The sequence below is a fragment of the Cervus elaphus genome, chromosome X (assembly GCF_910594005.1).
Source record: "Cervus elaphus chromosome X, mCerEla1.1, whole genome shotgun sequence".
NCBI classification, from domain to species: Eukaryota; Metazoa; Chordata; class Mammalia; order Artiodactyla; family Cervidae; genus Cervus; species Cervus elaphus.
Window position 1 is genome coordinate 134,094,876 of NC_057848.1, and position 21,664 is coordinate 134,116,539.

Here is a 21,664-nt window from a genome sequence, read left to right on the forward strand (position 1 = left end):
TTTTTTTGATGTTGAGTTGTATATGTGTTATTTATAAATGTTGGATATTAGCCCCTTATCAGTCATATTATTTGCAAGTATTTTATCCCATTCAGTAGGTTGTCTTTTCATTTTGTGACTGTGTCATGTTTAATGACACTAAAGATCTTTGAGAGGACATTTTTATATTTTTAACCTAAAGATAGTGAGTTGATACATAAACTTGAGCAGGAAAAGTAGTTCTTTAGAGCTCAGATGTTCTCTGATTTCTAGCTTCAGAAGACCACCTCCAGCACAGTAGTTGAATATCAGTTCCTTATATTTTAGTATTAAATCACCTTTCCCTAACATTTTTCCAGCTCTCAAATGTATTTTTTAAAATACTGTTGGATATCAATGGCTGATCTGCTGGGTTCATTGAAAAGATGCAACATTGGAACTTTGTTCCTAATCACCTAGCTTCTTCACAGCAACTATTAAGAAATTCTTAATTTGATAGTCTGTTTCCAGAGCAAGTCATTTCAATTCCCATTATTGTTGTGCAGTATAGACTTGTGAACACTGTTATTATCTTTTTACTAAGATTACAGACACATTTCATTGCATAATTTGCAGCTAAATGTTTGACTCTTGAAAACTTTAATTCTTTTCCAGCAGGGACTCTCTTTGATATCTTTGATTTAGGTGGTAAGATGGTGGTAGCTTAATGAACTTTTGTGTTCCAGCAGCTCTACAAACCCATTCATTATTTGGCTCACATCTATAGCCTAGTTGCAAAAGTCATAATCTTTCTCATCTAAAGTATATTCTGGTCCTTAAGGTTTGGTTTTCTCTCTGCTAGAAAGTTAGTGGGACATCTAACCTGGTGATAGTCATTTTATAGGTTCTCCACCAACCATTCCATTTTAAATGTTGATACTGCTAAGTGCTGTGTATAAACTATGAACAAAACAGAAGCTTCTATTTGATGAAAGAAATCAGAAGACAGTAAGGTACCATGGAGTAGGGTTAAAAAACAAAAAAAGAAACTTGATTTATTGTTTTGCATGTAAATAAAAAAATGACATTAACTTATTTCACCATCATTATGTTTGAAAGTACAATCTCAGCAGAGTTCAATTTAATATGACCACCAGCTTTATTCTGCTTTTATACAAAAACAACCCATCTCAAATATAGAATGTGGCCTCTTAACGGAACTGTGCTTTTATACTCCTTAAGACAGACAGATGAAGCGTGTCCATGCAGCCGTGTGGGGTCGTATATAACCCAGCGCCAGACACTGGCAGTAAGCAGGCCTGTCTGGGAGTGACACAGTGTGAAACAGTCTGTTCCCCTTGCAGCTGTTCACATTTCCTCGTTTTGCCTTGGGCTGTGTGTGTGCGTGTGTGCATTTTAATAAAAAGTGCTGAACTTGCGTAACTATAATTGCATTAGAAAGAGAAAAACCCTAAGACATTCATTCTTGTTTTCTCTCTAGGAATAGTTTATTAACATTCTTTCCTCCCTCTTCCTCACCCTCTACACCTCAGCTTTACAAACACACTTGAAGTCTTCAGATGGCAGGGAAGCAACCAACCAACGGAAATATTTTTATCATTTCAGTTCACCTTCAATTTGAGCTTCTAGAGCACGTGTTGGCAACTACAGCTGTCAGGCCAAATCCAGCCAGCCACCTGTTTTTGTAAATAAAGTTTTATGGGAACCCAGCCATGCACATTCATTTATGGAATATTAATGGCTGCCTTCACACACACAGCAGGGTTGAGTGGTTGTGACAGAGTCCATATGGCCCACAAAACCTGAAATGTTCATCATTTGGCCGGGCAAGGACGAGGATTCTAAACTTTCTTTAATAGGGCAAGGCTTGCAATTGATTGCCTAATATCTTTCCAATCACATTTAGTTAATTACTTTTTTTTCCCTACAGCCTATAAATGGCATTTTCTACAGTTCTTTCCCCAAATATTTGCTGAAGGTGTCTCCCTCTCATGAGACTGTGTTACTGAATTCTAATACAAGCCATGGTACTGTTGCGTGAGAGAAAGAACAGCACACATCAGGAGGCCGGTCTCTTCCCTGCTACTCTGGCTCCCGGATGCTGTGTGCTTACTTCATGTCACCGGATGTCAGCTCTCTCTTTTTTAAAATGGAGGAGTTGAATCATGTCAACATCTAAGATCTCTTTTACATTGAAAAATTTTTGAAGTCGGGCCTGAAGCATAGCAAAAAAACTAAAAGAATTAAATGTGGTCAAAATTTCTTTCTTAATTTTGAGGGAAGGCTTTTAACTATGCAGTCAGAAAGATGATCCATGATATCTTGGTTCCTAAAGAAAGAAGTTAAAATAAGTATTCCTGCTCTGTTTCTTTTTCTTTTAATTATCCATTTACAGTTCCTATACACCAGTTAAATACTCTTTTTTTTTAAGAAACATTTATTAAACATCTACTATGTACTCAGTCTCATAGTAGGTGCTGTTCTGAATGTCAAAGGACTCAAGAGTCTGTCTTATCATAGAAAAGAGAAAAAACACTTAAACAGCAGGTCCTGTAGTCATGTCCCTCAGGCAGCCAGTGCTCTCTTGGCTGTTAGCGCCTAGGGTGTGGCAGGCATCCAGATGTTGTCTCAGTCCCAGATTGCCTCTGCGTCATTGGTGTACTCTGCAGCTGGCCCCGGCAGCACCCTCTCAGCTCCTGCCTTCAGCCGTGACCCCACAGGCACTTCTGGGTCCCCTTGCTCTGTGCAGACAACCCTCTTGCTCAGGGTTCCACCAAGATGGCTCTAGCCAGATTACATTCTGAGGCAGCTCCTGGACTCACGGGAAACACACATTCTTTTTTTTTTTTAATTTTTTTTTTTATTAGTTGGAGGCTAATTACTTCACAATATTTCAGTGGGTTTTGTCATACATTGACATGAATCAGCCATGGAGTTACATGTATTCCCCATCCCGATCCCCCCTCCCACCTCCCTCTCCACCCGATTCCTCTGGGTCTTCCCAGTACACCAGGCCCGAGCACTTGTCTCATGCATCCCACCTGGGCTGGTGATCTGTTTCACTATAGATAATATACATGCTGTTCTTTCGAAACATCCCACCCTCACCTTCTCCCACAGAGTTCAAAAGTCTGTTCTGTACATCTGTGTCTCTTTTTCTGTTTCGCATATAGGGTTATCGTTACCATCTTTCTAAATTCCATATATATGTGTTAGTATGCTGTAATGTTCTTTATCTTTCTGGCTTACTTCACTCTGTATAATGGGCTCCAGTTTCATCCATCTCATTAGAACTGGTTCAAATGAATTGTTTTTAACGGCTAAGTAATATTCCATGGTGTATATGTACCACAGCTTCCTTATCCATTCATCTGCTGATGGGCATCTAGGTTGCTTCCATGTCCTGGCTATTATAAACAGTGCTGCGATGAACATTGGGGTGCACGTGTCTCTTTCAGATCTGGTTTCCTCAGTGTGTATGCCCAGGAGTGGGATTGCTGGGTCATATGGCAGTTCTATTTCCAGTTTTTTAAGAAATCTCCACACTGTTTTCCATAGTGGCTGTACTAGTTTGCATTCCCACCAGCAGTGTAAGAGGGTTCCCTTTTCTCCACACCCTCTCCAGCGTTTATTGCTTGTAGACTTTTGGATAGCAGCTATCCTGACTGGCGTGTAATGGTACCTCATTGTGGTTTTGATTTGCATTTCTCTGATAATGAGTGATGTTGAGCATCTTTTAATGTGTTTGTTAGCCATCTGTATGTCTTCTTTGGAGAAATGTCTGTTTAGTTCTTTGGCCCATTTTTTGATTGGGCCATTTATTTTTCTGGAATTGAGCTTCAGGAGTTTCTTGTATATTTTTGAGATTAATCCTTTGTCTGTTGCTTCATTTGCTATTATTTTCTCCCAATCTGAGGGCTGTCTTTTCACCTTACTTATAGTTTCCTTTGTTGTGCAAAAGCTTTTAAGTTTCATTAGGTCCCATTTGTTTATTTTTGCTTTTATTTCCAATATTCTGGGAGGTGGGTCATAGAGGATCTTGCTGTGATTTATGTCGGAGAGTGTTTTGCCTATGTTCTCCTCTAGGAGTTTTATAGTTTCTGGTCTTACATTTAGATCTTTTATCCATTTTGAGTTTATTTTTGTGTATGGTGTTAGAAAGTGTTCTAGTTTCATTCTTTTACAAGTGGTTGACCAGTTTTCCCAGCACCACTTGTTAAAGAGGTTGTCTTTTTTCCATTGAATATCCTTGCCTCCTTTGTCAAAGATAAGGTGTCCATAGGTATGTGGATTTATCTCTGGGCTTTCTATTTTGTTTCATTGATCTATATTTCTGTCTTTGTGCCAGTACCATACTGTCTTGATGACTGTGGCTTTGTAGTAGAGTCTGAAGTCAAGCAGGTTGATTCCTCCAGTTCCATTCTTCTTTCTCAAGATTACTTTGGCTATTCGAGGTTTTTTGTATTTCCATACAAATTGTGAAATTATTTGTTCTAGTTCTGTGAAAAATACCGTTGGTAGCTTGATAGAGATTGCATTGAATCTATAGATTGCTTTGTGTAGAATAGCCATTTTGACAATATTGATTCTTCCAATCCATGAACACGGTATGTTTCTCCATCTGTTTGTGTCCTCTTTGATTTCTTTCATCAGTGTTTTATAGTTTTCTATGTATAGGTCTTTTGTTTCTTTAGGTAGATATACTCCTAAGTATTTTATTCTTTTTGTTGCAAGGGTGAATGGTATTGGGGAAACACACATTCTTGCCACAACATACACTGCAAGTGCGGGCTGCCCTGCTATTGACCTCTCACCCTGCCATCAAGGACTGCCCCAGGCAGCCTCCAACCAGGAAAGATGCTCTTTATACTTGGGACCCCAAACACCACATGTCAGGCAAAATAGGGTGCTGGGATGAGTATGGAAGGACCAATTTAGCTACCTGTCAGCAAGTCCTAGAGGGATGGCCTGGCAGCTTAGCTGTGGGCTTTAGCTGAAAGTCTAAGACAGCAGGCCAAGTCCCCAAACCCCATCATTCTAAGTATACTTTGTATATGATAGATGGGGGCAGGCGACAAAGGGTGGGTAATAAACAAAGAGAGCCCACCTTTGTTCTCAAGATTCACTCACCCAAGGAACCACATTGTAAGACCAAGCCAAAAATAAAAAGCCTCCAGTGATAGAGTGATTCTGGGAGGTTGGAATTTTTGTTGCTTTGTGAGTTAAAAACTAATGTGCATTTATTAAATGTGTAAATAGAAATTAATCATGGTTGAAATTTTTGAAAGTAACATTAGTAATAGTCCTTGGTCAGGTAGGGCTTCCCTGATAGCTCAGTTGATAAAGAATTTGCCTGCAGTGCAGGAGACCCCGGCTTGATTCCTGGGTTGGGAAGATCCACTGGAGAAGGGATACGCTACCCACTCTAGTATTTTTGGGCTTCCCTTGTGGCTCAGCTGGTAAAGAATCCTCCCGCAATGCTGGAGACCTGGGTTCGATCCCTGGGTTGAGAAGATCCCCTGGAGAAGGGAAAGGCTACCCACTCCAGTATTCTGGCCTGGAGAATTCCATGGACTGTATAGTCCATGAGGTCACAAAGAGTTGGACACGACTGAGCGACTTTCAGTTGGTCAAGAAAAAGGCAAGACTCTTTATGGTAAAATTAGGCATTATAAAAACATTGTAATTATAAATGACAGTGCCGACAACTTATAAAGCTTCAAATTAAATTTGGTCTGTTTTTAAACAGCATTCAAGAGTTTTAAAACTCTTTTCATTATCCCTGTATATTTTTTATTTTGATTATTAATATGATGACATGTCAGGTGATATTTTAAGTGTTAGCTATTTTACAGCCTGAGCTACCAGGGAAGTCTAAGTGTTAGCTATTTTAAATGTGGTTTTTTATTTTTAACTTACAATTCCTTACTTTTGGAGGGTTGGGTTCTTTTCCCCTCCTACTTTTTATTGCAGATGTACAGTATTTAATTTGTCTCTATAGACTAGTCTGGGAACCAACACGGTATATAATATTATTTCTATTGAAAAATAATATTCACTGGTTCCAAATTTCAGAATTCACAATCTTTACAGATGAAAGCCATTCAGAGGACAGAGACTGCGCTCATGTATTCTACAGGGATTTGAGCAAACATTTATAAATGAGCCACATATTGCTAGTTCTCTAAATGTTAATATAATACTTTAAATAGACCAATATTTTACTAGCCTTCTTTTTTTTCCGTTTATTTTTATTAGTTGGAGGCTAATTATTTTACAATATTGTAGTGGTTTTTGCCATACATTGACATGAATCAGCCATGGATTTACATGTGTTCCCCATCCCGATCCCCCCTCCCGCCTCCCTCTCCATCCCATCCCTCTGGGTCTTCCCAGTGCTTCTTACATTATTTATTTAAGCTCTAATTTAGTAGTACTTTCTTAATGCTGACATTTTCAAATGATCACTGCTATATCTTCACATTGCTATCATTAGGCTTTATTTATTTATTTGTCCTATCTGTCTGCCTGTCAGTCATTAGGAATTTTTATGTATGGTATGGCTCAAATATTTACAAGTTGTAAAGTTTTGTCTTGCATCAGTATAAACAAGTCTAACTGTAATCTGGAGAATGTTTACAATATTTGACCTCTGCACTGGCACTGGTACACGTAGAAGGAGAGGAAAGAAAAAAAAACCAAAACCAATCCTCCAAAACCCCCCACCTATTTTAGAGAAGTTAGGAAATAGAAGTGGCAGACTAGCCAAGATCATTTTCAGCTTTTTACTTTTCAAAGCAGACTGCTGAATGAGATGTTTCATCTGAGGCAGAAAGTAATATTTTAGTTGCATTTCTATACTACAGGCATTTTTCTCTAAAAAAATTTCTTCAGAAAGTTAAATTTTGGATCATTTAGATTTGTGGAGTTTTTAAAATACCGATTCTTTTCAGTGTCTTCTTGTAATCTATGAATTTACAGGTTAAAAAGGAAAAAGGTTTGTGTCCTTAATTTCTTGCTGAAGGATGCCAGCACTGATACTGTTAATGAACAGCCCTAGTAAAAACAAGTATAAACCTTTCATGAGAACATTCCTTCCTAGAAGGAGTTGGGTTTGCCCTTTCCCAAGATTTAGATTTCTGTGAAAATTCCTTCAGACATGTCTTGGCCAGAAAGCATTCTTTCTTTCTACTCTCTATTCATCTTATTAAATGTCGCTTCTATCAGAGGGAAAAAATGCTGTGATTACTGAAATATTGATGATTTTTTAAAAGATAGGCGTAGCACTCATCCTGACAAGTCTCATTTGAATGAATAAGAGATTTAAGAAGAACATCCCACTGCAGTCATCAGCATGCCTTTTTAAGGGGAAAATATTGTTTCGTGAGATAATAAATATGAAGCTTTGAATTTTAGCCAAGAATTATGAATGTTGATTGGATATTCTCCTTTGCTTTTAGCTGTATGACAAAATTAACACGAAGTCTTCACCGCAAATCAGGAATCCTCCGAGCGATGCAGTACAGAGAGCCAAAGAGGTAAGTGATAAGTATTTTGTAAATGTATTTGGGTTTCATATGTGCACCTTTAATGAAAATGTTTCTGCCACACAGTAAGTGGCAGTTTCCTTGAAGTCACAGCTGGACTATAATACTCAGATTTAGTATTTCTAAGTTTATCACTGAGTATTTACATACAGAAGAGAAAAAAGAAATCTCAGCAGCAACGTTGCCTAGATTTCTAGTTCTGGTTCTGCTATGTAAACTTCAACAGGTTAGCATATTGATTTTACTTCTCTTTTTTAAAAAGAAGGAAAAAGTTATTTTACCACACTTGGTGGAAATAGATGTGCTGTGAAAATTTGGGTTACTTTTTTTAAGGTGGTAATATTCGAAAGTTAATTAAATATTTACAGCAGCTAACTTCAGAGAGAAGTCATTTTTATAAATTGCCAGTTAATGTACATCTTTCACAAACTTTTAACTTTTTTATTATAGAAACATGATATTGCAGAAAGTTTGGAAAGTAGAAATTCACCTATAATCCCATCTCCTTACACAGTAATTTTCATTTTCACTTCCCCTTTTCTATTCACTATCATTTGCATATAAATTTTTTGTAGTTACAATCAAAATGTATCTTTCTGTTGAAAAGTGAAAGTGTTAGTCGCTCAGTCGTGTCCGACTCTTTGTGACCCCATGGGCTGTAGACCACCAGGCTCCTCTGTCCATGGGATTTCCCAGGCAAGAATACTGGAGTGGGTAGTCATTCCCTTCTCCAGGGGATCTTCCCGACCCGGGGATCTTCCCGACCCAGGGATCAAACCTGAGTGTCCTGCATTGCAGGCAGATTCTTTACCATCTCAGCCATCAGGGAAGCCCCAATCTTTCTTTTAACCTAATGTAATTTAATAAGCATTTTTCCATGCTTCTACTTGGTCTTTGTAAATAAGTTCTAATATTGGCATAGTTTTTTCTTTGCTATTACTAAATTATAATGAATTAACAATGCCTCCATTGTTAGACACCTAATGAGATTTTTTTTTTCACTTTTTGATTTCATAGAAGTCTTTATCCAAAGAAATATTTTCCTTTGAAAAAGATTATTTTTCTTATAAAGTGAATTACTATGTGAAAGAATATGAAGACCTAATTCCTTCCCAATCAGATTTTAAACACAACACCTGTACTGGAAAATATATATTCACTGAGAAGCAAGACCAAGGAAATAGAGGTGGCAACAGTCAGAAGAGACTCTCTCTAAATTAGGAGACCACACTGCAGTGCTTAAAATCATAGGCTGTGAGAGTAACAGAGAACCAGAGAGAGTATATTGTTTCATCTTTTGTTTGGTAAAAAACTCAAAGCATAAAATACACCAAAGGAGAATTGGCTTATTATCATTAAACAATATGAATTAACAACCTAATCAGCACGAGTTAAGAGTACATTTCGATAAGAAAGGGATCTTGTAGTTTTCATTGGTTTGTTCTTACCTGAGGAGGTGATTGAGTAGCACTAGCTAACATCTAATCTTAGGCTAAGTGATCTCAAAACATCCCTTCCTGCTCCAGTTGTAGGACTCTCAAAGGCAAGTCAAGAGACTCCTGGTGGGTACATGACTTGCATGCCCCTGACAGCCAGTACTGCTTCAGCAGTCGTTGATCAGCTTGACTTTTTTTTTTTCTTCATTTATTTATATTAGTTGGAGGCTAATTACTTTACAATATTGTAGTGGTTTTTGCCATACATTGATATGAATCAGCCATGGATTTACGTGTGTTCCCCATCCTGAACCCCTCTCCCACCTCCCTCAGCTTGGCTTTTAGAATTGAGTGCACTGTGTATAACCACTCTGAATCCAACTATCTATAATTAGAACTGCAGTAATGGGTTTCCTCTGAAAAGGAACAGAGGACTTCCCTGGGGCTCGTGTCACATAATTAAATTTTAAATGGGTAAACTCCATTCTACTGGTAAAGGATCTCTTTTGAAGAACAATTTCATTTGAAAACCATTTAAACCTGTACAGAGAAAATGTTAGCAACTAATTAGTGAAGAAAATATGAGTGAAAAGAGGAAAGTTTTTGATTGTGTGTCTTTTTTTTTTCAACTATTGGTGGTGGTGGTTTAGTTGTTCAGTCAGGTCCAACTCTGCTACGCTGCAGACTGTAGCCTGGCCTACAGGCCGTAGCCTGCCAGGCTTCTCTGTCCATAGGATTTCCCAGGCCACAATACTGGAGTGAGTAGCCGTTCCCTTCTCCAGGGGATCTTCTCAACCCAGGGATCAAACCTGGGTCTCCTGCATTGGCAGGTTGATTCTTTAACACTAAGCCCACTGAGAACTCTTTCATGCCCTGGCAATTAATTCTAGGAACCATTGCCAAGACGCGGTTTTATCTATGTGAGGAGATGAGTGTGGAGAATAACATTGATTCTGTCAGGCTACAAGGGAAAGTATTTGTGTTTCTCTTCTTTATTTTCGTTTGAGCCTTTGCAATTTTAATCTTTCTGAAAGGAATGGACAGTTTTGTTAATTATAAAAGAAATCTGTTATCAACTTGTACTACAGATTCATCTTGATGGTAAGTTTGGAAAAAGATTTGTGGAGACATTTTCCCATTAAGTTTAATTAAGTTACCTAGGCCTGTAATAAATTTATATTACAGGCTTGTCATTTTGTTTTGTATTTTTCAATAATCTTTTGAGTTATAGTTGGGTAATGAAGGCAGAGACTATTACAGCAATTTGTTTTATTTTTTATTACCACCAATGTAGTTCCTATGTATTAATAACTTTGAATAAAATGATGAATTTTTTCTAGAATAATTATTTTGCCTGCCATAAAAATTCATTCATACTTTTTAATTTAAAAAGAATTCTATATTTTCTCAATCTAGCATCTTCTTCACACTATTTTATATCTTGCTTGTTTTTTTAGGTATTGGAAGAAATTTCATGTTACCCTGAGAATAACGATGCAAAGGAACTAAAGCGTATTTTAACACAACCTCATTTCATGGTGAGTAACAGTTAAACTTCTGTAGAAATAAAACCTCACTTTCAAAAGAGGGTTTTACTAGTTCTTATGAAATACAGCCATCTTCATCAAATGTGCTTTCAGCCATATGTCAGAGTGTTAAGATTACAATACCAGATAATACCAAATTGTAAAGATGCTATTTGCCAACCTCATGGAGTTGGAATAAGAATTAAGTAGATGATACATCTACTGTGCTTTGCACAGTGTCTGATATATCCTTGATGCCTAATAATTGTTAGCTAATGAATATTATTAGTTACTCCACAGTATCTGTCATGTCTAGGGCACAGTACTCAGTAAAACATTGAATAGATTAGGAACTTGCCCATTTGCAGATAAGTTAGTCAACTGACTGTTCTGTGCAGTGTGTTTTCTGCAGATAGAAGCCTGTACATTCTGGACAGATGGGTCTATCTGTAAATTGATAAGTAACCCTCAGCTCAATTCCGAGAATGATGTAGGACCATTGATATCAGTAGATCTTTCAGATTCGAAGTAAGCTAAATAAAGAAAATAATATATACCCAAATAAAATCATTTTTTTAAGGTTAAGGTTTTCTTTTTCCCAAAACCATTAAAGCTAAGACAGCCCCATCTCTCACAACTTACCTAACTTCGAAGCCTTGGTTTATTTTGCTTTTCTGACATCAGAGAGAAATTAATATGTGCATTGCTATTAGTAAGCATTTTCAGAAATAGTAAATAGTTCTTGTAATTTCCTGGCTCAGGCAGATCTGCTGGAGAAGGGATAAGCTACCCACTCCAGTATTTTTGGGCTTCCCTGGTGGCTCAGCTGGTAAAGAATCTGCCTGCAATGTGGGAGACCTGGATTCGATCCCTGGGTTTGGAAGATTCCCTGGAGAAGGGAAAGGCTACCCACTCCAGTATTCTGACCTGGAGAATTCCATGGACTATATAGTACATGGGGTCACAAAGAGTTGGACACAACTGAGTGACTTTCACTTTCACTTGTAATTTCTGAACACCCAGCTAGATGCTTAAAAGACATTTTCATTTACTCATCAAATATGTAAATGCCTACTGTATGCCAGACACCGTGCTGGGCACTAAGGGTAGTGGTGAATAGGATCAATGAACTTCCATTCTAAGTGGGGCATGGATAGGTGAACTAGAGACAGACAGTGAGCCAGTGAACAAACAAGATAAGTTCATATAGTGATAATAACTATGAAAAAAAGACAGGACAATGGGGCAGAGATGATAGTAAAGGAGAAGCTATTTCAGAGAGTCAGGAGAAAGGCCTTCTGAGGAGTTAACATGTGGGCTGAGACTTGTTTTATGAAATAATCAGCTTTCTGAATGTCCAAGCATGGGGAAGAGCAAATGCAAAGGCCCAGAGGCAGGAAAGAGCTTCACAGGGTCAGAGTACAGAAGAAAGGCCATTGTGGCTGGGATATAGTAAACAAAGGGGAGAGTGGCAGAGGCCAGACCACAAAGGGCCTTCAGGGCCATGGTAAGGAACCTGGATTTTCTCCTGATTGCACAGGTGACAGTGACTGCAAGCAGGAAAATATTGTTAGACCTGTGCTTTTTTAGAGGTTGCTAGAGCTGTTGTGTAGAGAATGGACTGTGGTGAGGATAAGAGTTAAGAGAGGGAGACCAATTAGGAGGCTTCTGTGAGGTGGTAGAGGCTTGGAGAAGGATGGGGCTGATGGAAAATGAGCAGACTGGGATTCTGCTTTAGAGATGGTTGAACACGGACTTGTTGATGGCTGAGATGTGAGGTAATGTGATTAATTACATTTTACAGTTCAGAGAGGAAACTGTACCCTAGAAAGGCTAAGAGGCTTGCTTTAGGTCACCTACCTAGTAAGTGGCCTCATGGAGGTTCAAAATCCAGATCTTTCTGACTCCAAACGCTGTGCTCTTAAATGACTTGTAACAAGGATTGATTTTCCTATAAACTTAATTTGAACTCAGTGGTCATTCCCAAATAAGCACATGTGTGGATAATGTTCTGTGTGGGAGGTATAATTCTGAGCTGTATATACTATGTTAAACTTTTAAATGCTAGAGCTTTCTATTTTAAAAGTATTTTAAGATCATGATTTCAAATTTTTGGTATTGTTAAAGAAATAATAATAAAGGAAAAAAATTTAATTTATAATTTTTATTATACAAAGTTTGGGAGTTGTTCTTAGTGTATAATTTTGTACTTATTTCTTCAATTATTTGACTTTTTCTTTGCTTTCTGATCATTAAAACATGAGGATTTAATATTGGGTTACCTTACATTTAAAAATACAGATACTTATAAATATTTATAGTAATTAAAAGAAGAAAGTATAGGTTTAAATGATTTTTTAAACTCTGTACTCAAGAGGTCATGATAAAAAATATTAGCACACTATCCTTTTTCAGTTATTACATTTTAAAGATAATGGTTTTTTTTAAAGAGAACAGATCCTTTGCCTATTGCATTTGTAAAATATAAAACATTAAGGATAAAGACAGTAAACAGAATTGAATGTCTATGCTTTGATTTTTTTTCCTTTAAAATTTTATGTCCTAAATCTTATTTTTTGAAATTTGTATCTTACTTTCTCAATAAAAACAAGGTGGTTATAATCACCTTAGGTTGACTTGAAAGTTTCATTATTGAGTGATAAATTTTATGATTTGTAATTAAGAAGCCAGAAGAACCACTTTCAAACCTAAAATTTCTTTTTCCTGTCAATTTTAAATGAATTTTTCCCACTCTAGTCTGAAGTTCTTAGTTGTCTTGTCCATGTCCCTTTTACATACAAAACATAAAATTGTCTTTTTCCTTTTACATGATTCTTCTTATGTAATTAAATATAATAGCTATTTCAGCTTAGTAACAATTGCTGAATCACCTCATAACATACTTGAAGAAAAATATTCAAACTCTAATTTCTCTATTTTTTATTTGGCATACTCTTTTAATGACGTTTTTGACAATCTGTAAGTGGCCCCTTTTTTTGTTTGTGTATGTATTGGATAAAAGTTTCATTTTGTGGTAGCAGTCTTTTACAGTAGCAAATAAAAGTTAGTATCAAGTATGACCTCATTTGGTGATAAAATTTAAGGATTTTTCTCTTACAGTTCAAATTTGGTATTTTTGTGATTGTGGGCTTATCCTTCCTTATAAATAAAACATTAATACAAGTGTTTGCTTATATAATTTAAAAGGATGGATAGAAACTGTTTGCAAAAAACAGTATAAACACTTTCTCCAACCCATGTAACTAGCATTTTCCTAATGAAACTTGGTTCTCTGTTTACCTAGGCATATATCCTCCGGTCATACAAGGCATATTTTTTAAAATTCACTGTTTATAGAAAACGCATCTATAATTAATGCATGCGTGCTAAGTTTCTTCAGTCATATCCAACTCTTTACAACTCTATGGACTGTAGCCATCCAGACTCCTCTGTTCATGGGATTCTCCAGGCAAGAATACTGGAGTCGGTAGCCATTCCCTCCTCCAAGGGATCTTCCCAATCCAGGGATAGAACCCACGTCTCTTATGTCTCTCACATTGGCAGGTGGGCTCTTTACCACAAGCACCACCTGGGAAGCCCTATAATTAATACAATGAACCTGATTTTAACAGATGAAGTTTTTCAGTTCACCTATAATTAATTTTTGCTTTCTGCGTTAAATCTTAGTCTCTTAAGAGGCTATAATTAAACCAGCCAAAGAAGGATTTCCCCACACAGCACAGCCACCACCACTTTGGCCAGGGGTACTCATGTAGGGTGTAGCCAGGACACAGGTCAGGAAGCCCAGGTCCCCAGGGCCACTGTGGAGGCTTGCTTTCAAACTGTGCTACTTACTGTCCCTCGGAGCCTATACCAGCCCTCTGAGATCTTGCAAATATCTGCCATTTCTATTATAAATTCAGATGGGTATTGAATAGAGCATACGCTCTATTGATGACTAATCAACACCATCATCAACACATTGTTGCCTTATTTTTGCCTCATATATATAACTGAAAAGTGAAAATAGCCGAGTCATGACTTTGGTAAATCTTTTAATTAAATAACTTGAGATGCTACAGGTTATGCTGTGAAGGCAATTTTAATTATGTTTCATTATCTCAGATATTTCATTACCCTACAGATCACAGATTAAAAAAGAACTGAATTTATAGTTAGCTCACAAGAAAACATAATGTATAAAGTCCCAAATACGTTGATACTCAACTGTAAAATTCTCTTTGAAGTAGAAATGCTAAAATATTTATTCTTATTAAAAACTTTCTTATGATGGCATGAAATGTACAGTAAGTGGAAGAATAGCCTTTTCAGGGGAACAAAGGATGTTTATTACCCAGTTTCACCAAGAGGACATATGGAGATATCAACACAAAGAAATCACTTTGCAAAAAGAAGTCATGATAATAACTGTCAGCTTATTTTTTGTTTAGTGCTCCAAAAAGTAGAAATGAGCAAAAACAGTAACTAGGTTTAAGATTTTGAGCTCCATATCATGTGATATTTGGGGAAATTACATTTCTTCAGATACGTTTGTATGTGGTTTTATTTCTTTTACTAAGTCATACATTATAAATTATCCTTTGCATTATATAGCAGTTATTGTTAATACCACTGGTAAAAGATATTTGCTCAAGGCACCAATTATTGCACTGTTTCTCTTTAAATTTGTTTTCATTTTAAGCCCCAGCACAAATTTGCCAGCTCTATGTACAAAAGATTCTTTCTGCTCAATTATTTCAAATTGTGTTATGTCAGCCTTTAATTGAGCAAGTTAGTTGGACATTTTTTTAGAGCATCAGACAACACCTCTTACCCAGATAATGAACAAACACATCCATTCATTGATTGGCTCACTCATTCTTTCCTTTGTTCCTTCATTTTTAAAACTCCATCTATCATGATTGTGCATGCTCAACTGCTTCAGTCATGTCCGACTCTTGGTGACCCAAGAGACTGTGGCCCGCCAGGCTCCTCTGTCTTTAGGATTCTTCAGTCAAGACTACGGGAGTGGATTGCCATGCTCTCCTCCAGGGCATCTTCTTGATCCAGAAAACGAATCCCTGTCTCTTATGTCTCCTGCTTTGGCAAGCAGGTTCTTCACCACTAGTGCCACCTGGGAAGCTCCATCTGTCATGATTATGTGTCAGAAAGAAATTATGGCATGGTTCTATCTAGGTGTAATGTGCTTTGAATTCTCTTTAGATGAGAGATACCTTTGAGAGGCAAAGAATAATTTTATATGTGTTTATGTAATAGACTCCTACTGAAACAGTTCTATTATTAATATTTTATTTCCCTCATAAAATATCAGGCCTTACTTCAGACTCACGATGTAGTGGCTCATGAAGTTTACAGTGATGAAGCGTTGAGGGTTACACCTCCTCCCACTTCTCCGTATTTAAATGGTGATTCTCCAGAAAGCGCAAACGGAGACATGGATATGGAGAACGTGACCAGAGTTCGCCTGGTCCAGTTCCAAAAGAACACAGATGAACCAATGGTAAGTGGAGGGGGGGAAATCTCCTGTATTCTCATAAAATCCCAGCATGAGTTCGAGCAGCTACCTTCAACCTATACTAGTAGAGGTGGGGAGGAAAGGAGGGTGCAGAGAATTTTCAAGAAATCAGTTTCCAGATCCTCATTTCAAGGCCACCACCATACCCCCGCCCCCACTACCCCCACCTAAAATTGTCCTGCCTGACACCGTGCCTAAGGTGTGTTGGCTCTCCTTCCCACCTCTCCTTACACAGTTGCTCTTCAACATCAACAAAAAAAGGGCAGACCTGATATATTAGTCTAGCGTGTAAAGACCTCTGGGACAGCAGAGAAAGGGTCCAGTGTGAAATACTGGAATTGGTGTTGAAAAGGTGAATGTCTCAAATTCCTTTTACAAGTTGATTGGTGTCCAGATCTTTTGCCTTCAACAACATTAGAGGAAGACTAATTGGGAAGACATTCAAAGAATTGAGTGCCATTGTTAAAGTTGCTTCCATTCACACCTACCTGTTTAGTATGAATTCACCATCTCAGTTCTTAGATGTAGCATTGGAATAGAACTGATGCTGAACCCTGCTTCATCCTCATAGAATTTACATAGACTGGGAAGATCAAGGAAAGACTCCTTGATGTTAACTGCACAGAGGGGGCAGTGAGAGGGGAGACCATCCAGCCAAACAAAGTAGCATATGCAGAAACCTGCTAGTGAAAGGCTCTTAGCCCAGTTTCAAAATGGAAAGAAGGCACCACAGCTAGACTGTAGAAAACAAGATGTGTGTCAGGAAGAGGACCTCATAAGTATTGATTTTGTTGTCTCTTTTAAAAACAGAGGCTATTAAAGAGTTTTAAGCGGGGAGATAAAATCAGATTTTCATTTTAGAAATAAGCACTCTGGAAGATGGATTAGAGGGGGACAAGAGTGGCTAGGGGGAGACCAGTTAAAAGACTGTAACTGCAGTAATACATGGGAGAGATGATGGAGCTCTGAACGAGAGGGATGGATGTCGAGTGGAAAGAAGGGAATAGATTCAATAAAAGAGTAATTCAGGAGACCTTGAGAATGGATTGACAATGGGGACTGAGGCAGAAGCAAGTGTCTAATATGACCCTAAGCTTTAGGTTTTTCACAGCCAGATGAACAGTGATGCTACCCATTGAGACTGGAAGTATTGGGAAAGTTCCAGTTTTTAGGAGGAATGATTTCTTTAGGAAAACATTCAAATGTATGTATTCCTATCTGCTCCTCAGAGCATAGAAAAGGGATACTGGGATATAGGAAAACAGATTACTTAGGAAAGTTAGCCAGTTGCTTTCCAGGTTAAAGGAAGAATTACAGAGCAGTGATCCTATGATGGCAATTTCCAGAAAGCCCTCAACCCTAGACATTCAGGTTGTAATTCTCACTTATTGTTCTTTGCCAGTTAGACTGTATTATCTCAGTACTTACAGCAGACATGGGACATGCACGTCACCTCACCCCTCTGGTGCTCACCAAGCAACTCTTTGACTTAAGAGTCCAGGCAGTAGCAGCTTTGGGTCCCTCAGGCAAATCACTTCGTGTCTGTGGAGGCCTCATTTTGCTCATACTTTTCTTAGCAAGTATGACCAAAAGTGTGCTTCATTTCTACCTACCCAGATCCTACCCAGCTCTGAAAGTCTAACACTCCCCTCATTCATTTCATATATTCGTTCACTCATTTAGCAAATGTTTTTAAGTACCTACTATGTGCAGAAAAGACCCTGGTGCTGGGAAAGATTGAGGGCAGGAGGAGAAGGGGGTGGCAGAGAGTGAGATGATTGGATGGCATCACCGATTCAATGGACATGAGTTTGAGCAAACTCTGGGAGATAGTGAAGGACAGGCAAGCCTGGTATGCTGCAGTCCATGGGGTTGCGAAGAATCAGAGAAGACAGCGGCTGAACAACAAAAATGTGCAGATGACTGCATGCCAGTGACGTAGTGGCAGACAAGACATTGCCCCTTCCTGAAACTCAGTTTCCATAGGGCTACCTACTTTTTTTTTGGCCATTCTGTGCAGCATGCAGGCTGTTAGTTCCCCAGCCAGGGATAGAACCTGCCCCCTCTACACAGGAGACACAGAGACTTAACCACTGGACCACCAGAAAGTCCCAGGGCACCCTACATTAAACAAGTAGATATGTACTTTAGCACAGTTTGTTTAACAGGTGTGATTATGACAGAACTATAGGTAAGGAAAGGCTGTGTCAGAGAAGCAGGAGAAGGGGTGATGTTCAGCCAATCAGAGTAGATAAGAAAGTGGAAGGGACCACAAGAAGGAGGCCCAGGGATTTCCCTGGTGGTCCAGTGGTTAAGTCTTTACCTTCTAATAGAAAGGGTGCAGGTTCGATCCCTGGTCCGGGAGCTGGGATCCCACATGCCTCATGGCCAAAAAAACCAAAACATAAAACAGGAGCAATATTGTAATGGATTCAATAAAGACTTTAAAAAAAGAAGAAGGAGGAGGAGACCCAGAAGTGTCTTGTGATCGTCATGTTCTAAAGCAATCCAGTGACAGTTGCTTGATGTTCTGTATAAAGGTTAACTACATTAGAAACATAGACTGAGTAAAAGCATAAATCTGTACCCCTGAGTTACATTTTTCTGCATGCATAAAATAGCCTTGAGTCTTCCCCAAAAGTCTCCTTAAAGAAGCCCTTCTCTCTTCCATCTTCTATGATCCTAGTGAAGGTGTGTAGTTCTTCTCCCTTTAATTGGTTGCCATAAAAATGGAAATTATTTTATCTGAAATATATTTTCAGGAATATAGTTTTCTATAGTTTTACATTTAATACAACTTCATATGCTTATTTGTCCTGTTAAAAAACATAGTATCATGTAGCATATACTTATATGATTTCTTTTGCTTTTTGGACCTTCTAAAATATATCCAACTATGTATGCTAGGTCCATCCCCCAAGGGTGATATATTCACATTACACCCTTGTTTTCCCATTTTTAACATCACACTTTTAATTATTTCTCTATTGACTGGGAAACTCCCATAGTTGCATGTGTTAAACACTGAACTTCAAATAGCGTAGACAATTGGGAAGAGGCTTATGTAAACAGGGAAAAGCCAGGAGTTTATAGCAAGCTGGGCTAGGTTCAGCAGTAGCTGGGCCAAGCCTTTCCCTGGAATTTGGGAACTTGTGAACAGAGAAAACATGAGTCAGTTCTTCTCTGCAGAGAAACGTTTGAAGCAGACAAAATAATAAATATTAACTTCGGTTGATTTGAGGTGAGCTTTCCCTGGCCATGAGAGGAGACAATGGGGTTGCAAAGAGTCAGAGATGACTGAGCAGCTGAACAACGATGTGCACGTGACTGCACTGCATGCCAGTGACGTAGTGGCAGACAAGACATTGCCCCTTCCTGAAGCTCAGTTTTCATAAGGCTGCCTACTTTTTTTTTTGTCTGTCTATCTCATTCACTTCCATGCCTAGCAGAGTATCTGCCATATAACAGGTTCACAGTAATATTGGTTGAATGAATATGCTAATTTGGTAATTTCAAGAATGGAACCCTCATTGTACTATCATTTCCCTTATGAAATTAGATTTGACTTACACATTAATTTACAGCATTTTTCCAGGAGCACCTCTCTTGGTAACCATATGTGCTGACTGAATGTACAAGTTGGAAATGAAACTTGAGCAGTACAGTTGAATGTGGGACTAGAAACATTTGGGAAACCAGTTTCTTTTTAATTGCTTGCTTACCACTTCTAAGAACCACAAAATAGGAACTGTGCAAAGTTATATGTTGTAGAATTGTACAAATTCAGGTAGGGTCTAGATTATAAAGTCTCAAATATTTTCATGGAACTTTCTAACAGAGTGCTATTTTCCAGTGAAGAAGATAAGACAGAGTCCTGCTACCCCCAATCATCTCAAATTCAAGACCAGTTTACACTGAGGGAGCTTGTTAAAATATAGATCTGGGCTCTATTCCAGACTAATCCAAAGAGTGAAATTAAAAATCAGTATTATCTAAAAGGTCTCCATGTGATTCTTCAAATCAACCAAGTCTAGTACAAAGATATGTTTATGAAAGCTTGTCTTATAATGGTGAATAACTGGAAAGTAAGAGTTGTAATCGGACTTCCCCAGTGGTCCAGTGGTTGGGAATCTGCCTGCCAATGCAGGGGACATGGGTTTGATCCCTAATCCAAGAAGATTCCATATGCCATGGGGCAACCAAGTCCATGCACCCCAACTACTGAGCCCACGCTCAAGAGCCTACGAGCCGCAACTACTGAAGCCCCGCTCTATAAAGCCCGTGCTCCACAACAAGAGAAGCCACCACGGCGAGAAGCCCACACACCACATCTAAAGAATAATCCCCCCTCACCACAACTAGAGAAAGCCTGCATGTAGCAATGAAGACCCAGCACAGCCAATAAATAAATAAATATTTTTTAAAAAGACCAGTCCAGAAGGCTTGTAATTAAAGACAAAAAGTTGTAATCTATTCCATAGAATAGTATTCTGGCATTAAGTATACAGAGGTTCCACTTCTGAAAAAGAGTAGCAGGGAACAGATTTACCTTCTCACCTGAAACAACAACAACAACATAAAAGAACACACACAACAATGAAAGAACTGTTTTCAAGATATTGGGCATCTGGCAGCAAAGGACAGTGATCCCTAAGAAACAGGAAGCAAATAAGGGGAGCCCAGTGATTGTCCCACCTTACTGACATGAGAGAGTTTCCAGGCCATAGCATGGTGAGGGGAAACTGAGGCAGAGCAGGCAGACTCCCTGAGGACACAGAGCTGAGAGCCTGGGAAGACCAAAGCAGTAACATTCATAGGACAGAGTGCTGAAGTGGAGAGAGCTGCAGAGAGAGAAAACTCTAGAGGGTCCCCCTCATGTATTTATCTGAATAATGATCTGCACGTTTATGACAGGAACCTACTCAGAGCCAAGGAAAGGCCATCCAAAAGGATGAGAGGGAACAGTGCCCGACCCTCACTGTCTGTTCCCACCACCCAGACTACAAAAACCAATTCAAGGAGCATTGTGTGGAATGCTTAGGAAGGTCTTGCCTCAGTAATGAGGAATTATTAGCCCTAGACAGAGAATTGCTCCAGACCCGCCTTAACAAATCCTGAAAGCAAGGCCCAAAGGATCACTCTTTCCAAATAACTGAACTACATCCCAGGACAAAGCTTAAGAATATAGAAATAAAAAAAATAACTGACAGCAGTATTAGAATTAGCAGGAAAATTGCACTAGGGGATTAATGGCAGTTTAGACATTTCAGAAGAATAAAATTAGATTAGTGAACTCAAAAGACATAGCAATAGAAACTACCCAAAACAAAACACAGAAAGAAAAAAGAACTTTGAGAAATGAAAAGAATATCACTGAGCTGTGGGACAACTTCAAGCAACCTAATATTTGGTCCATTAGAATCTGAGGGAGAAGAGGATGAGGAAGAAACAAAATGTTTTTGAAGAAATAATGGCTGAAAACATTCCAAATTTGATGAAAACTATAAATCTGCAGATACAAGAACCACAGTGAACCCCAAGCACAAGACACATGAAGAAAACACCACCAAGGTACATCATAATCAAACTGTTTAGAACCTGTGATAAACAGGAAGATCTTAAAAACAGAGATAAAAAGGA

General features: G+C 38.4%; 1 protein-coding gene across 8 annotated transcripts in view; it reads left to right on the forward strand.

Annotated features, from left to right (window-relative positions):
- CASK (calcium/calmodulin dependent serine protein kinase) overlaps positions 1–21,664 on the forward strand; it is a 370,356-nt gene that overhangs the window by 300,778 nt on the left and 47,914 nt on the right. For all 8 annotated transcript variants that reach the window (XM_043895774.1, XM_043895776.1, XM_043895778.1 and 5 more), the window contains exons 12-14: positions 7,440–7,517; positions 10,420–10,500; positions 15,821–16,009. In XM_043895774.1, coding sequence (XP_043751709.1) covers positions 7,440–7,517; positions 10,420–10,500; positions 15,821–16,009 — 348 coding nt within the window. The remainder of the gene's footprint in view (positions 1–7,439; positions 7,518–10,419; positions 10,501–15,820; positions 16,010–21,664) is intronic.